Raw genomic sequence first — 15,781 nt, forward strand, 5'->3', positions numbered from 1 at the left:
CTCTTATCCTATTTCCTGCCCTGCACTGACAGCAATGATCTGTTTTCTCAAGGTATTAGCAGAGGTATTTTGTGGGGTGAATTTGTACTTTCATTCATGTAGAACTCTGAGCTCAAAAACTGCATGAATTTATGTAAAACTCCGTTATCTCACTTTTTAGATTAGAATCAATCTAAACATCATGGCATAGACAGAGAACACAGGGGGCCAACACCTTCAACATATTGTCTAGCTATCACCATTGTTAACAGCTAACCCGAGAATGCAACTTTTAAAAAAAGGTTTTGTGATTTACACATGAAAGAAGTGAAACTATCACTGTATTCTAACAGATGAAAGGCTTAACAGACAATTGATTTTTCAATGTATAATTTCAGTTACATCACACTGTAAATTTTTGCTCTAAATTCTGTGTTATGATTGAGCCCTCCACTATCACCTGATAAAGGAGCGTCGCTCTGAAAGCTAGTGTGCTTCCAATTAAACCTGTTGGACTATAACCTGGTGTTGTGTGATCTTTAACTTTGTACACCCCAGTCCAACACCGGCATTTCCAAATCTTGATAGATTAAGCAATTGCACAAAGTGATTTCAGTGCACATTAATGTAAAGCAATCCACATTGGACCTAAAAAGGTTTGAATTTAGTGGTGAAAAGACTGAAACTATGGAAGTCCAAAGAGACTTAGGAGTCCACATCATTAAATGCCACAAAAGACTAATGGAATATTAATCTTTATATTGGGACGATTGGAATATAAATGGGCAGAAATCATATTCAATTGCATAATGTTTGGTTAGAGGACTGTGTTTGGTTCTGTTCCACCTTAGGATGGACGTTTTGGTGTTGGGGGGATGCAGTATGGATTTACTAGATTAAAGCCCAAAGTCCAAGGATTACAACATGAGGACAGACTTTACAATCTATGGTTACAGTCCCAAAATTTGAAGGGTTAAGCTTTGAACCAAGTTTTTAAGAAATCAAGATGAGAGATAGAGAAAAAGCAAAATTATTTTTGCTGAGTCAGAAGCCTAGACCTTGGGAAACCATCTGAAATTAGAGGCAGCCTTTAGGAGCGTAATTAGGAAACACTTAGATAAAGGATGATATAAATTTAGCACACTTCTTTGCAGATGACAATTGATGCTAAATAAATTATAAATTTTAAATTTAGAATTAAAGGCTTTTTTGTTATTCTAAAAAGTTAAGAGAATATGGGGTAATGGTAAGTATATGGAGTTAGATTAGATTAAATTCCCTACAGTATGGAAACAGGCCATTCGGTCCAACAAGTCCACACCGACCCTCCAAAGAGTAACCTACCCAGACCCATTCCTCTACATTTGCCCCTGACTAATGCACCTCACACCAAGGGCAATTTAGCGTGGCCAATCCACCTGACCTGCTCATCTTTTGATTATGGGAGGAAACCCACACAGATAAGGGGAGAATGTGCAAATTCCACACAGACAGTCACCCAAGGTTGGAATCAAATCCGGGTCGCTGGTGCTGTGAGACAGTAGTGCTCACTACTGAGCCACGCGAGTTAGGTTGCATAGCAGCTGTGTCCTGTGAATGGCAGAACAGGTTCAAGGGCTAAATGGTATATTCCCGTTCCTGTGTTACTGAAGTGCAGCACGCATGTGAAGATGACAAGAGTTCAGAGAGATCCATGGGCAATTTTAAGATTAATAGGAAATTACCTGTTGCTATAAAAGCACTGGTTGTTGTTGGAGCAGTAGATCCAATCACAGGTGATGTTATTTGTTACTACAGGCAGCAGAATGAGAGATGAACTGAATAAATGCAATCAGATCGGCAAAAGATGGGAATAGTCTCCAAAGAAAAATCAGTGTTGGAAGAGGTCTTAACAATATGCATTCATGACTTGGATTCTGGATTTGGCAGTACAATTCCAAACTTTGCAGCTGATGCAAAATTGAAGGGAATATAGTGAAAACTGTAAAAACAAAGACTGGTAAACTTGCAACATGAATGTGCAATTCACAAATGAATCAGTGCATAGATAAATGTGAAACGTTAGATTTTGGCAAGAGGTATGAGGCCACATTAGAAATTAAGAATCTAAGAGATCTAAAGGTATCATAAAAACCCTACAACGTGAAAGCCAGCCACTTAGCCCATCGAGTCCACACCAACCTTCTGAAGAGCACCCCCCCCAGACCCAACCTATCCCCATAACTCTGCATATCCCAAGGTCTAACCTATATATCTTTGGGAGGAAACCAGATCACCCAGAGGAAACCCATGCAGAAATGGGGAGAATGTGCAAATTCTACATAGACGGTTGCCCCAGAGGGGAATCAAACCTGGGTCCCTGGCACTGTGAAGCAGCAGTGCTAATCACTGAGCCACTGTGCCGTCCAATATCCTATGTGCTCCAAACCTGATGTAAGTCTAAGTTAGTTTAACACAAATGATGTGAACTGCCTCAGCGATTGAGTTTAAACCAAAGTTACAATCCATGAATGTGATACACGTTGTTTGTGTTTGAGGCTGTCTGCAAAGGTTGTGGTGTAACAGGGTGGGATGCCTCAGTCTTTTTAACCAGCCATTTGGCATATGTATGTTTATTAGTTATGTATATAAGATACATTCAAATATGGTCAATAGTTTCTAAATTCCAAGAAATACAGCAATTTCTTTCAACTATTTAAAGCAGCTGTGGCACTTTCCATTAGAGGCAGTTGTAATTCACAATATAAGCTCTAACAGAAATTATAAATATATGTAACACTGAATTTATTGAAAACAAAAACATTGCTGGGAATAGAGGATTCGAGTTATAAAAATAGGCTGGGATTTTTTTCACTGGGGCGTACACAGTTGAGGGGGTGAACTTATGAGGGGCATAGATATGGTTAACAGCAAGGGTCTTTTATCTAGGGTGGGGAAGTTCAAAACTAAGGGGCATATTCTAAGGTGAGAGGAGAAAGATTTAAAAAGGACATGAAGGACAACTTTTTTTTTACACAGAGTGCTTTGTGTGTGGAATGTACTGCCAGAGGAAGTGGTGAATGCAGGTACAGTTACAACATTTAAAAGACATTTGGATAAGGAAAGGTTTGGAGGGATATGGACAAAACTCAAGTAGCTGGGATTAGTTTAGTTTGAGAATGTGGTCAACGTGGGCTAGTTGGACGGAAGGGTTTGTTTCCAGCTGTATGACTCTATTACTCTATAAGCGCATAATTCATTCACTCAAGAAAGGCGAGATAGATCATCTACTCAGCACTTCTGGCTGATAAGCGCTGTGAATGCTTCAGCCTTATCTTTCACACTAATGTCCTGAGCTCTTCTATCGTTGAGGATGGGGATATTTATGGAGCTTCCTCCTCCTGTGACTATTTTAACTGTCCACCAATTTCACAACTGGATGCGGCAGTGTTTCCATCCAATCCATTGATTGTAGGATCGCTTAGCTCTGTCTATCACTTGCTGCTTATGCTGTTTGGCAGTAGTCCTGTTGCTTCACCAGGTTCACACCTTATTTTTAGGTATGCCTGGTGCTGCTCCTGGCATGTCCTCCTGCACTCTACTGAACCAGGACTGATCACCTTGCTTGATGGTAATAGTCGACTTGAGCCTATGCTGGGCCATGAGGTTGCAGATTGTAGAATACAATTCTGCTGCTGTCGATGGCCCACAGTACCTCATAGATGCCCAGTCTTGAGTTGCTAGATCCGTTCGAAATCTGTCCCAGTTAGTACAGTGGTAATGCCACACATCATGATGGAGATTATTCTCAAAGTGAAGGTGGGGCTTCATCTCTACAAGCACTGTGCAGTGGTCACTCTTACCAATACAATCATTGATAGATGCATCTGGAGTTGCCGGATTGGTAAGGATGAGGTCAAGTATATTTTTCACTCTTATTGGTTCTCTCACATCTTGCTGCAGGCCCAGTCCAACAGCTATGCCCTTTGGAACCCAACAAGCTCAATCACCAGCGTTGTTGTCGAACCACTCCTGGTGGTGGACATTGGCGAGGGTGCAAAATATATTCTGGGTAGGGGATTTCACTCTCAGTACTTCCTCCAAGTGTCGTTCAACATGGAGGAGTACTGATTCATCAACTCAGAGGGTGGTCATGGAAACTAGCAGGACATTTCTTGCCCATGTTGAAGATGAAGCCACGAGATATCATGGCATGTAGAGGCAATGTTGAGGACTCCCAGGGCAACTCCTTCCCGACTGTAAACCACTATGATGGGTCTGTCTACTGTTAGGACAGGACATATCCAGGGATGATGATGGTGGTGTCTGTAAGGTATTGTCTGTAAGGTATGATTCAGTGAGTATGACTATATCAGGCTGTTCTTTGATTAATCTGTGAGACAGCTCTTCCAAGTTTGGTACTAGCCCCCACATGTTGCTAAGGAGGACTTTGCAGAGTCCACAGGGCTGTTTCTGCCATTTTCTTTATGATGCCTAAGTTGATGCTGGATAGTGCATCCTGTTTAATTTCTTTGTTGAGACTTCATAGCAATTGATACAACTGAGTGGCTTGCTAGGCCATTTCAGAGGGGAACCGCATTGCTGTGGTCATGGAATGACATGTAGACCAGACCAGGTGACGACAGCAGATTTCCTTCCCTGAAGGATATTAGTGAACCAGATGAGTTTTTTCAACAAACAACAATGCTTAATTCAGATACTTTGTATTGAATTCAAATTCCACCATCTGCTGCGGTGGGACTCAAATCCAAATCCCCAGAACAATAGCCAAGTTCCTGGATTAATAGCCTAAGTACAATAACAGTCAGTGATCACCTCCCCAAACACAGCAGAAGCCAAGTGGAAAAGGGGAAACACGCGTTAACGTTTTCCTCTTAGATCCTACTTAAAATTAATGGTCAGATTTTCAATGCTCCCATATTTTAAAAGCAACAGGAGGTTCTTTAACCCAAACTATATTCAAGCAGAAGTTCACACGTCTCTGCGATATAACTCTCCATATTAATTCTATGTTTTGGGATAGATAGTCAGATGGGTAGCCAGAACTAGAAGGAAAACAGAGTGAATAGGAAGCTTGTGGCTGAGCAGTAGGCACAATGAACAGCACATATAGCTTTTTGTCTTTGCATCCATTTATCTCCAATTTAGGCTCTGTTAATTACCAAAGGGTAGCACTCACATTAAAGGTGCCACATAATGGCACATTTTGTAAGTAATAATGCACTGGATCTTTTGTTGATTACAACCTAGTTGAATTATCCATGAATACTTTAACATAACTTCATCTTTCAAAACAGTGAGTCGAACAGGTTATTATCTTCTGTCTCCTCCCCCCATCATGTCTTCCATTATTGAGCAGCAGAAACAGAGTACTTACTCTACATGATTGAGAATCTTGGAACAACAAGACTTGATGATGCAGTGGTTGCATTTACTTTCATTTCTTTCAAGAATAGGTTGAGAGGGGTAAGCTATAAAAGAGACCTAAGGGGCAACTTTTTCATGCAGAGGATGGTATGTGTATGGAATGAGCTGCCAGAGGATGTGGTGGAGGTTGGTACAATTGCAACATTTAAGAGGCATTTGGGTGGGTATGTGAATAGGAAGGGTTTGGAGGGATATGGGCCAGGTGGGACTAGATTAGGTTGGGATATCTGGTCGGCATGGACGGGTTGGACCGAAGGGTCTGTTTCCATGCTGTACATCTCTATAATATACAATTGGCTACCTCAGTCTCAGAGACAACAAAAATGGTAGACAACCTTTATGGTCAGACACATTCCATGTAAAAAAGGAAAAAAATCCAATAAGATTTTCAGTAAGTTTATAAGCTTTTTTTAAACTTAATTAGTTTCTTGTGCAAACCACGCATTTCGTAAAATACCCACATGATAGAAACTTGACCAATTGTTGACACAACAACTTCTCTGTCCTGCTCGTTAATCATGTACAATCTTGCAACATAACTATAGTTTTCAGATGACTGACAAAATACTGACTATGCTTTATGTGGTCACACCATACAGCTGACAGTACTTAGGTGCTGCAGAGTAAGTCAAATTAAGAAGATACGGCCTTAATTTTCTTTCCACAAGACACAGGTGTCACTGGACTAACATTAATTGCCCATCCCTAATTTCCCTTGAGAATCTCGCAGTAGTGAGCTGTCTTATTAGCCAATGCAGACCTTGGGATGTAGGAACACTCAGAGTGCTGCAAGGGAGCTACAGGATTTTAGTCCAGCCACATTAAAGAAATGGCAATATAGTTCCAAGTCAGGAGAGTGCAAGGCTTGGAAGCGAACTTGCAAGTGATGGTATTTCAATGCATTTTCTGCCTTTGATTTTCTAGGTTGTAGAGGTCATCGATTTCACAGGTGCTTTCAAAGGAGTCTCAGAATTACAACCCTGTAACTTATGATGGTGCGCACTCCTGTCACTGTTGATGGTGAAGAGAGTTAATGTTGAAGGTGGTGAATGGGATGTTTTGCCTTAGATGGTGTCAAGCATTTTGAGTGTTGTTGGAGCTGCACTGATTCAGGCAAATACAGAGCATTCCATCACACTCCTGACTTGATCCTTGTAGTTGGTGCACAGGCACTGGGGAAATAGAACAGTTACTCGTATTAGAATTCCTTGCCTGATCTCTTGTTGTAGCCATAGCATTTGTAAAACTGGTCTAGTTCAGCTTCTTGTCAATGATAACCCCAGGATGTTCATTGTGGGGGATTCTACATACAATGGAAAGCAAGAAAATAAAAGGGTGCAATAAGAGATATGTATATGAGGCAATGAGGAAGAGAAAGGAATATTAAAACAAAGACAGTGACCAAGGCCATTATCTCTTCCAAATATTGCTTAATTTTCAGACTCTTGTCCAAAATGCTGCAGATTCACAACTAGTATTGAGTTTCTGAAAGTTGATACGATCTCAATGAAAATGGAACTACCATTATTTAACTTCCAGGTTTTAGTAATTGAAACCTTCATGGACTAAAGCAACTTTTAGAAAAAGACTGGTATGGGCACCTGACCATATTGATGCAGGTTTGTACCCAGTGTCTGCATTGAAAATACCACTGGAAACTGATACAGAAAATGTAGTTTTATAAAATTCATTCCAATCATAGTCTCAAGATAATTAAAACATATAGAGATTACAGATGATTCTGGTGATAATTTTAATTTCTTACATTATACGCAGTTCTATGCATAACTTAACATTTCAAGTCCAGTATGACTCTTAAGTTCTGAAAAAGTGTCATACTGGACTCAAAATGTTAACTTGGTCTCTCTCTCTCTCTCTCTCTCTCCACAAGTGCTGCCAGATCTACTGAGTTTCTCCAGCATTCCCACTTTATTAAGTACAAGTTAGAGTCAGATCCCAGCTTTTCAACTGTTTTCATTTATTTTTGTATTATTTGTTCATTCTTGCCCAGAAGAAACTGAGCCAACTGAAGAGACAATACCAAAATAAATTGCCCTTTCTAACTGGTTGTTGCTCACAGCAGAATCAGTGAAATACACAAATGCTGGGGGGAAATAATGTGGCCTTCCTATCAATTATCGTCTGTGAATACATAACAGTTCATGGGGTTAATTAGCCTTTGTCTATTCCTAAAGGCAAGTCAGTCAAAGTGTAAACATGCCTCCAGACATGGTCTGCCAGTCTTTTTGGTTTCAATTTGTCTGCCTTTCTAAATTACACTGCTTCGTTCGGATTCCAACTGGGAAACTTATGCTTTTCTGTTACCCATTTCCAGGCCTGGAATGGGTATAAACTCATATGTCATTCTCCTCTTGTCCCACTTTACCCTCAAAATCTCTATTTCCTGCTGCGCTCACTGCTTATCCAGAAATCCTGGTTCTGCCCAGGACTTCTACATTGCCTGCAACCTACCTTTACATAGACATTAAAAAGAAATGAAATTCTTGAGTCACAGCTATGAATTCTCTCAAGGTATAAGGTAGCCATTCTCTCAAAAGATGGCAGCATATGCCTACCTACAGGTGCATGTCCTCCACCTGAAAAGGAAATACTAAATCTTATACACTGAGTCCCTATCATTCAGAATTACTTCTGATAAAAGTGGTTTAACTTCGCCTGGCTGTGAGTTTCCGCACACAATTAGAGGCATATTCCCTCCCTTACCCATACAAATGTCAGTAACAGATGAACAAATCTGCAATCAGTTTGCAAGTGCACCCTTGCTTAATTAACAGCATTGTGGTATTCTGTTTCTGGTTTCTACACATGATCTGATCTTGGGAAGAGGAGAAAGCCAGAGAAGCCTGACTGAAGCAGAAATTAGTCAACCACAGCAAGGATCTGTAAACCATTGATAAATGTTGAGCAAACTGTCAAAGGTACAAAAGTTGATGACTACCGTCACATACAGTCTATCAAACTCTAGTTCTTGAGTGGCACAACTATACTGCAAACAGAATGGAACAACTTTTCAATAGTTCTGCAGCATTAAATAATTATTTGCATGACAAACATGTGAATGATTGATCAAATAAGGTCTTTCCAATAGTTTGGGGATGGGCAGTATGTAATGGAGTGCCACAAGGATAATACTTGGGATTCATCTATTTGCAATCTATGCCAATGACTTCAAGATAGAAAGGGTAGACACAGGGCTGATAAAATTTAATACCGAGAATGGTGAAGCAATGCATTTTGGTAACAATAATGAGGAAAGACAATGTAAATTAAAGGACACAAAACTAAAGAGAATGGAGAAGCATAAGGTCCTGCAGTAATATGTGCAAAAATCACTGAGGGTGAAAGGGCACAAAGTGATTAATAATGCAGCTGGTATTCTAGGCTTTATAAATATTGGTGCAGAGTACAAAACAAAGGAAATTAAAATGAATCTTTACAAAACACAGACTCAATTTCAAATTGAGTCTTTCCTTCAATTCTGGGCACCACACTTTAGCAAAGATATGAAGGTACAAGACAGGATGCAGAAAGAATTTGCAAGATGGTTCCAGAAACTTCAGTAACATGGTAGATTGTAAAAGCTGGGGCTGTTCCCATTAGAGAGGTGAAGGTTGTATGGAGATTTGATGGAGGTATTCAAAATTATGAAGGATCAACAGAGAGAAGATTAAGAGAAACTGTTCCTGGAGTCCGAAAGGTGGAAAACCATAAGGATGGTCAACAAAAAAAAAGCAAGATGAGATGGAAATGCTTTACACAGCATGTAGACAGGATATATTAAGCTCTGTGTGATGCCCCAAGGCATAATTGGAATTGTATAGTTTTCTGAGAAAAAAACACACATACAAGGAAAATGTGGTAGGGGTACAAAAAACGGAGTCTTGCAAAACAAAAAGAGCCTTATATCTTTTTATGCACTGTAACCATTCTATGTTCATTATACAAAGTAGATACTTCTACATGTCAACTGACACGTCATTAAGACTCCTTAATGTAGAGCACCTCCTGATGGTTCAGTTGATAACTGCAATGTTTAACTAATTTAGCATAAAGTGTGTGATTTACGTATAATTTATCATAATTTAATTGTGTGTTTGGATTACGGAGTTTTAACTTGGGGCAAATGGATTTTTTGTGTGTCAAAAGGGATTTCATGAATATCTAGTAAGTATGTGTGTAAAGCTGGTGATTTATTTTAAAACACTTTGTCAGACTTTGAAAGACTTCCTGGATAGTAGTGGGCTTGTAGATCGTTTGCTGCAAAATTTTTCTCAAAGTAAACAGTTGTGCATTAGTCTGCAGTGAGAAGGGATTGATCCTTTCTCTTTTGACTGGGGGATAAATCCAATGTCTGGAAAGAAAGCATTTTATTTAATTTTGGTCTGAGCAGTTCTGTGGAGGTCTTAGCTGAAGCTGCACGTGTAAAGGAGATACTGCTCAGAAAAGGAGTTAGAATTGTTAAGAAATATGTTATCTCAGTGTAAGGAGTTTAGTAAAGTTTCAACCAGAAGTGTTAAGTTAAAAACTTAAATGGCTTACTTGAAGCTGAGAAAGTTTATATGGAGTCTCCAAGAATAGGCTATCAGCTCCTAAAGACCCCAAAATCATATCGAAATTAAGTTCCACGAGGTAAGGTCGCAGACAATGGGGCTGACCAGATCATAGCGCTTCCTACTCTTTATATACAGAGACACAACTGATGGTGGTTTAACTTGAGGGTCACCACTCCTCAGGCAAAGTAAAGGTTGAGAAGGAAAGTACTTTATAGTGCAGGAATTCAACCCACACTGTTGGCATCACTCTACATCACAAACAAATCATCCAGCCAACCGAGGTGACCAACCCTTTATAGACAGGTGATAGAGTATAGTGATAGAATACTCTCTATTCAGTATTGTAAAGTGACACTTTCGTAATTAAGGGAATTATATTTTTATTCCGGGCTTCAAAATCTTTAAATGTGCATTATAGGTAAATATTTTGATTGATTCTATTTCATCTTAATTTCTTCTACATAAGAAACTTCTGATTTATTGTTGAAAACAAATCTGCAACATTGTGTTTAAGCTTCAATGACAGACCACATTGTTAAAACCAAAACATAGAAAATAGAATCTATCTAACCATATTTTAATTTAGGATGACTTGTCCAGGAATAACATTAGGTCCAATCATAACACTAAGAGAAATTAGAATTTTGGATCATTGATAATTAACTCAGTATCGAGTGAGCAATCAACTTATTTGTACTTGACAGCAAAAAGGCTAGTTGGAATTTTAGCTTTTAATCTTGATAAAAAATAAAGTATGTATGACTGCTAGCTGAAGTCTAGATCAGCATGGATTATGATTAAATTGACTAACAATACTAACCAGGCCTACATATTGGGCCGAAACATTACCCTTGCTGTATCAACAGTGCCAATGCATTTAGTTGGGTTATTTTATACTGCCTGCACTTTTCTCTGACCTTTCACTATGTATTTATTTAAATGTATCTGGTACTTTCTTGCACTTATTATGTAATGAATTAATAACTTCGAGATCTGGATTCGAGACGAGAGCAGAAATATGCCAATACCTTAATAAAATATCAATGACATTGCTATTGAGGTATAGTTCAAAATCAGGTATTTCCCATTTTGTTCTGTACTGAGATGAGAGAAGTGTGTGCTAATATCCAGAAATTAAAACAACCTATGTTAGGAAAGATGTTTTTAATGCCAGCATACAGCTGAAAATTCAAACTAAATAAATGGAAATATACAAGCAAACAACTGAAATAAATAAGCAACATGCAGAAAAGCACTGATATCATAAAAGGTCAGTTCAGATAGATTAAAAGCTATTTCTGGTCCCTGTGCTCATGTTGGAATGTGTTTTACTGCAACATTGAAAGTTTTGTAGTGAAAGCTTGATACCAAGGGCGGAACGTACTTTAATCCCAAGGCTCGTAACAACATATCTAAACTGAAATTGGCAATGAGCTTCGTGCCATGGAATAGTGTTTTGCAGTCCATGTTTCACTGACTACCTAATTGCTTGTCTATCAGAAAACATGCACAAGTATGAATAAGCATTTTGACAGTATTCCACCAGTCTCAACGTACAAACCATCATCCGCACAGGAACAGAATTGCAGCATTGGAGGAGTATGAACCTGGAGACAACACTGAGCGAAGCCAGCACCAATGGAAAGGTACAGCAGCAAGTGTTTGTTTCTTCAGCCGAGGAAAGGGGAGGAAGTTAAAAATAAATATCAGAGATAATGACAGACCAAGATTGTAGATTGTAAACCTTACAGGTTTTTCCACGTTCCCTGGGAAAATGTGACTCCCCTTAAAGTTGCAATTTTCAAATCTAAATGAAGATTTAGTATACCTATGACACCTTTCTGGTACAGTGAGATATTCAAAGTCCAGTCATGATCATAAAATTTTAGGTTCCCCTCTTCTCAGTAAAACAACCGAAACAAAGTGAGCAGCAGGTTGCAGAATAGGTTATATAAAACCTCTTTCATTTACCTTCAATTTAAAACTACAGTCCCAAAATGATATTCTTAAAAAACCCATAATTGCAAAAAAAACAGCCATTTTAAAAATACATGGTAACACGTGAGCCTGCTGTTGTCTGTTGATTTCGGTCTGCTGTTATGTTGCAATGGTAAACTCTCTATATATTTACCTGTTTCAACTGAGTATTTAGGATAACTTCAAATGTGCTCTCCATCTTCAGTACACAGTCAAATCTGGAACAAGAAGATCCTTATCATTAGAATGAGAAGATCAATCATTCCATGTTCTGTATCATAGGCATCATGCCACACACACTGTGCTGGACTAGAGATCAACAATTCACTTATGAGTTGTTAAGTCACACAAGCCAGGACGATTGCAGTACTGATTTTTGATCTGTGCTATCAGTTGGTCTCAACCAGAGGTAGGAAGCAAATGACACTTGGTTTCAGCACCATTAGGTTAGGGAGAGCAAGACAAGAATTGTGACTGCCTGCCTTTTAGTGGCTCTCTCTAGTAGTCACAGACCATAAAACCATAAGACCATAAGAAATAGGAGTGGAAGTAAGGCCATTCGGCCCATTGAGTCCATTCCGCCATTCAATCATGGCTGATGGCTGATGGGCATTTCAACGCCACTTACCCACACTCTCCCCGTATCCCTTAATTCCTTGCAAGATTAAGAATTTATCAACCTCTGCCTTGAAGACATTTCACGTCCCAACCTCCACTGCACTCTGTGGCAGTGAATTCCACAGGCCCACCACTCTCTGACTGAAGAAATGTCTCATTTCCACTTTAAATTGACCCCCTCTAATTCTAAGTCTGTGCCCATGAATCCTAGTATCCCTGCCTGATGGAAACAATTTCCCAGCGTCCACCCTTTCTAAGCCATGCATTATCTTGTCAGTTTCTATAAGATCTTCCCTCAACCTTCTGAACTCTAACGAATACAATCCCAGGATCCTCAGCTGTTCATTGTATGTTAGGCCTACCATTCCAGGGATCATCCGTGTGAATCTCCGCTGGACACGCTCCAATGCCAGTATGTCCTTCCTGAGGTATGGGGTCCAAAACTAGACACAGTATTCTAAATGGGGCCTAACCAGACATCACTGCTTTTATATTGCAACCCTCTTGAAATAAATGACATTACATTTGCTTTCTTAACCACGGACTCAACCTGCAAGTCAACCTTTAGAGAATCCTGGATTAGCACTCCCAGATCCCTTTGTACTTTGGCTTTATATATTTTCTCACCGTTTATAAAATAGTCCATGCCTGTGTTCTTTTTTCCAAAGTGCAAGACCTCACATTGAATTTCATCAGCCATTTCTTGTACCATTCTCCTAAACTGTCTAAATCTTTCTGTAGCCTCCCCACCTCCTCAGAACTACCTGCCTGTCCACCTAATTTTGTATCATTGGTAAACTTTGCCTGAATGCCCCCATCTCTTCATCCAGGTCATTTATATATAAAGTGAACAGCTGGGGCCCCAACACTGAACCCTGTGGGACACCACTTGTCACCAGCTGCAATTCCGAAGAAGATCCTTTTATCCGTACTCTCTGCCTTCTGTCAGACAGCCAATCCTCAATCCATGCCAGTAGCTCACCTCGAACACCATGGGCCCTCACCTTTCAACTTTGATAACATCACTGCAAGTTTAAAACATATTGCACAGAGCCAGTACAGTAACACTGAAGTCTATTCATGCTTGCATGGCAGGGTTTCCATTCTCCACTTATTGAAATTCAGGTCATTCAAATCTCTATTACCCATATTCTATTTTGCACTGAGTGCTACTCACTCATCAGCTGTTTGCTTTTACTATTCCATGAGCATAAACTCCCACAATTCCTCAGAATTAAAATGACTATCCTTATTTATGTAATCCAAACATTATAGGAAAGAAATTAGTACAAAAGGGCTGAGGGATGACCTGATCACGATGTTTCAAATGTAAAAAAGATTTGATGGTTTGATGTAGTGAGCTATTTCTGTTGATGGGGTGATCAAGAACATGGAACGAATTAGGCCATTCTGGAGCAGAATCAGAGAGTACTTTTTTTTGTTAGACAAAGGGTTGTAGGAACCTGGAAACCCACTCCATCACAATCCATATTATGATACAACTGAAGCTTTCAAAACTGTGATATTGAGTTTGTGTGATCAAGAAAAAGGGTACGGAGCAAAGACAGCTAAATATCTTGTCTTCCTAAATTAAGGCTGTACTCAACAGCATTGTGGGTGTCTGCACACTCCAAGATGACGGTGGTTCAGGAAGCAGTTCACCTTCTCCAAGGTGATTAGGGACAGGCAACAAACACACCCATCAGATGAATGAATTAAAAAAAAGCAAATCAGACATGAGCTAATTGAATGGAGGAGCAGATTAAAGGGATTGAATAACTACTCTGGCAGTTGAAATGAAGAACAATTTGATACTTGCTTCAGCCATGTATTCTCAAAGTTCAACTATTGCACATTTACAACAAACAGGTGCCACCCAGAGTTTGTACGACAAAAATAATTTTTGTTTAATTTGGCACAGGGTATGGTTTGGGATAGTTTCACAAAATTAAATTTGTTCCAATTGATGTGTGTTATGCAGATTTCTACCATCAATGCGTGCAAGGGCCTAAAGAGACTGAATGGCATTGCTTGCTTTATTACTGTACCTTCTTAATTTTACTGAAGTGCTTCTCAGATTTAAAAGGTTGATTAACAATTAAATATGAAGTGTAAATATATTACTTACCATAATTTTCTGTACAAATGCTTTAAACAGCAACTGTGATTAGCTAGACTTACACTTGCACATTTGTTTTTTGGATTGCTAAGTTGCTGAATGTGTGCTGCTGATGAGAAAGTTCAGAGTGAACAGTACTAATAATTGAAGGGTTTTGAAATAGATAGCACAAAGTGGTTGGGTGTCACAGTGGCTCAGTGGTTAGCACTGTTGCCTCAATTACCAGGGATCTAGGTTCAATTCTGGCCTTGGGTGACTGACTGTGTGGAGATCCCACATTCTCCCAGTGTTTGTGTGCGTTTCTACCAGGTGCTTTGGTTTTCTCCCACAGTCCAAAGATGTTCAGGCTAGGCGGATAGGCCATGCTAAATTGCCCACAGAGTCCACACATGTACAAGCTAAGAAATTAGCCATGGTAAATGTGGGGTTCTGGGGATGGGTGGGTCTTTGGAGGGTCGATTCAGACTCGATAGATCGAATGGCTTGTTTCTACATTATAAGGATTCTTTGACTCAAAGTATAAATTTGAGTGGGTGAATTCAATGCTAAATTTAATGCCAAGAAAGCAATATTGAGAGAAAAAGAAATGTGAGACTAAGAGAAGATAAAGAAAATAAAAGGAAAAAGAAATAAAGTTTACATTTTACAGTGGTGTAAATATTAAGTAATGAGCTTTGACACTTGCAACAGTTCATTTGCAGCACATGTTAGCTAGCAATAATTAACACATAGCAAAAAATTAAAAGGATTGGTAGAAAGGAACAGACAGCAATTAACTTTCCACGGAAGTTCCATAAAACCCTTCCACAGCCAACAGATCAGACCTTAGTTTTGTAGTCTGGCCCCATCCAGTCGTAAATAGTAGTAGACAATTAAATGACTCAGTGGAGGAAGATCTAGAAACGTTTCCATTCTCAATGTTTCTTTCAAGATGGTGGTGCTGAGCCTGGGACTCATCCGCTCCCGTCAGCTTTCTTTCTCTTTTTTTTCACTTTTGCTCTTTTGCTTTTCTTTTAGGCCTGGAGAGTGGCGGGTGAAGGAGGCAGCCTCTGATGGCAGCAGCAGCAATGCCAAAATAATCCGGACA

The 15,781-nt window shown here is 39.4% G+C and overlaps 1 protein-coding gene across 5 annotated transcripts in view; it reads right to left on the reverse strand.

Annotated features, from left to right (window-relative positions):
• Positions 1-15,781, reverse strand: part of LOC122557851 (cytosolic 5'-nucleotidase 1A) — a 66,591-nt gene that overhangs the window by 29,768 nt on the left and 21,042 nt on the right. For 3 of the 5 annotated variants that reach the window (XM_043705969.1, XM_043705970.1, XM_043705972.1), the window contains exon 2: positions 12,112-12,175. In XM_043705969.1, the coding sequence (XP_043561904.1) occupies positions 12,112-12,156 (45 nt within the window). In that variant the 5' untranslated portion in view covers positions 12,157-12,175. Of the gene's footprint in view, positions 1-12,111; positions 12,176-13,202; positions 13,229-15,518; positions 15,630-15,781 lie in introns of those variants that run through there. The other 2 variants (XM_043705973.1, XM_043705971.1) reach the window with 2 other exon arrangements.

This window comes from Chiloscyllium plagiosum, chromosome 16, assembly GCF_004010195.1.
Source record: "Chiloscyllium plagiosum isolate BGI_BamShark_2017 chromosome 16, ASM401019v2, whole genome shotgun sequence".
In the NCBI taxonomy this organism is placed as follows: Eukaryota; Metazoa; Chordata; class Chondrichthyes; order Orectolobiformes; family Hemiscylliidae; genus Chiloscyllium; species Chiloscyllium plagiosum.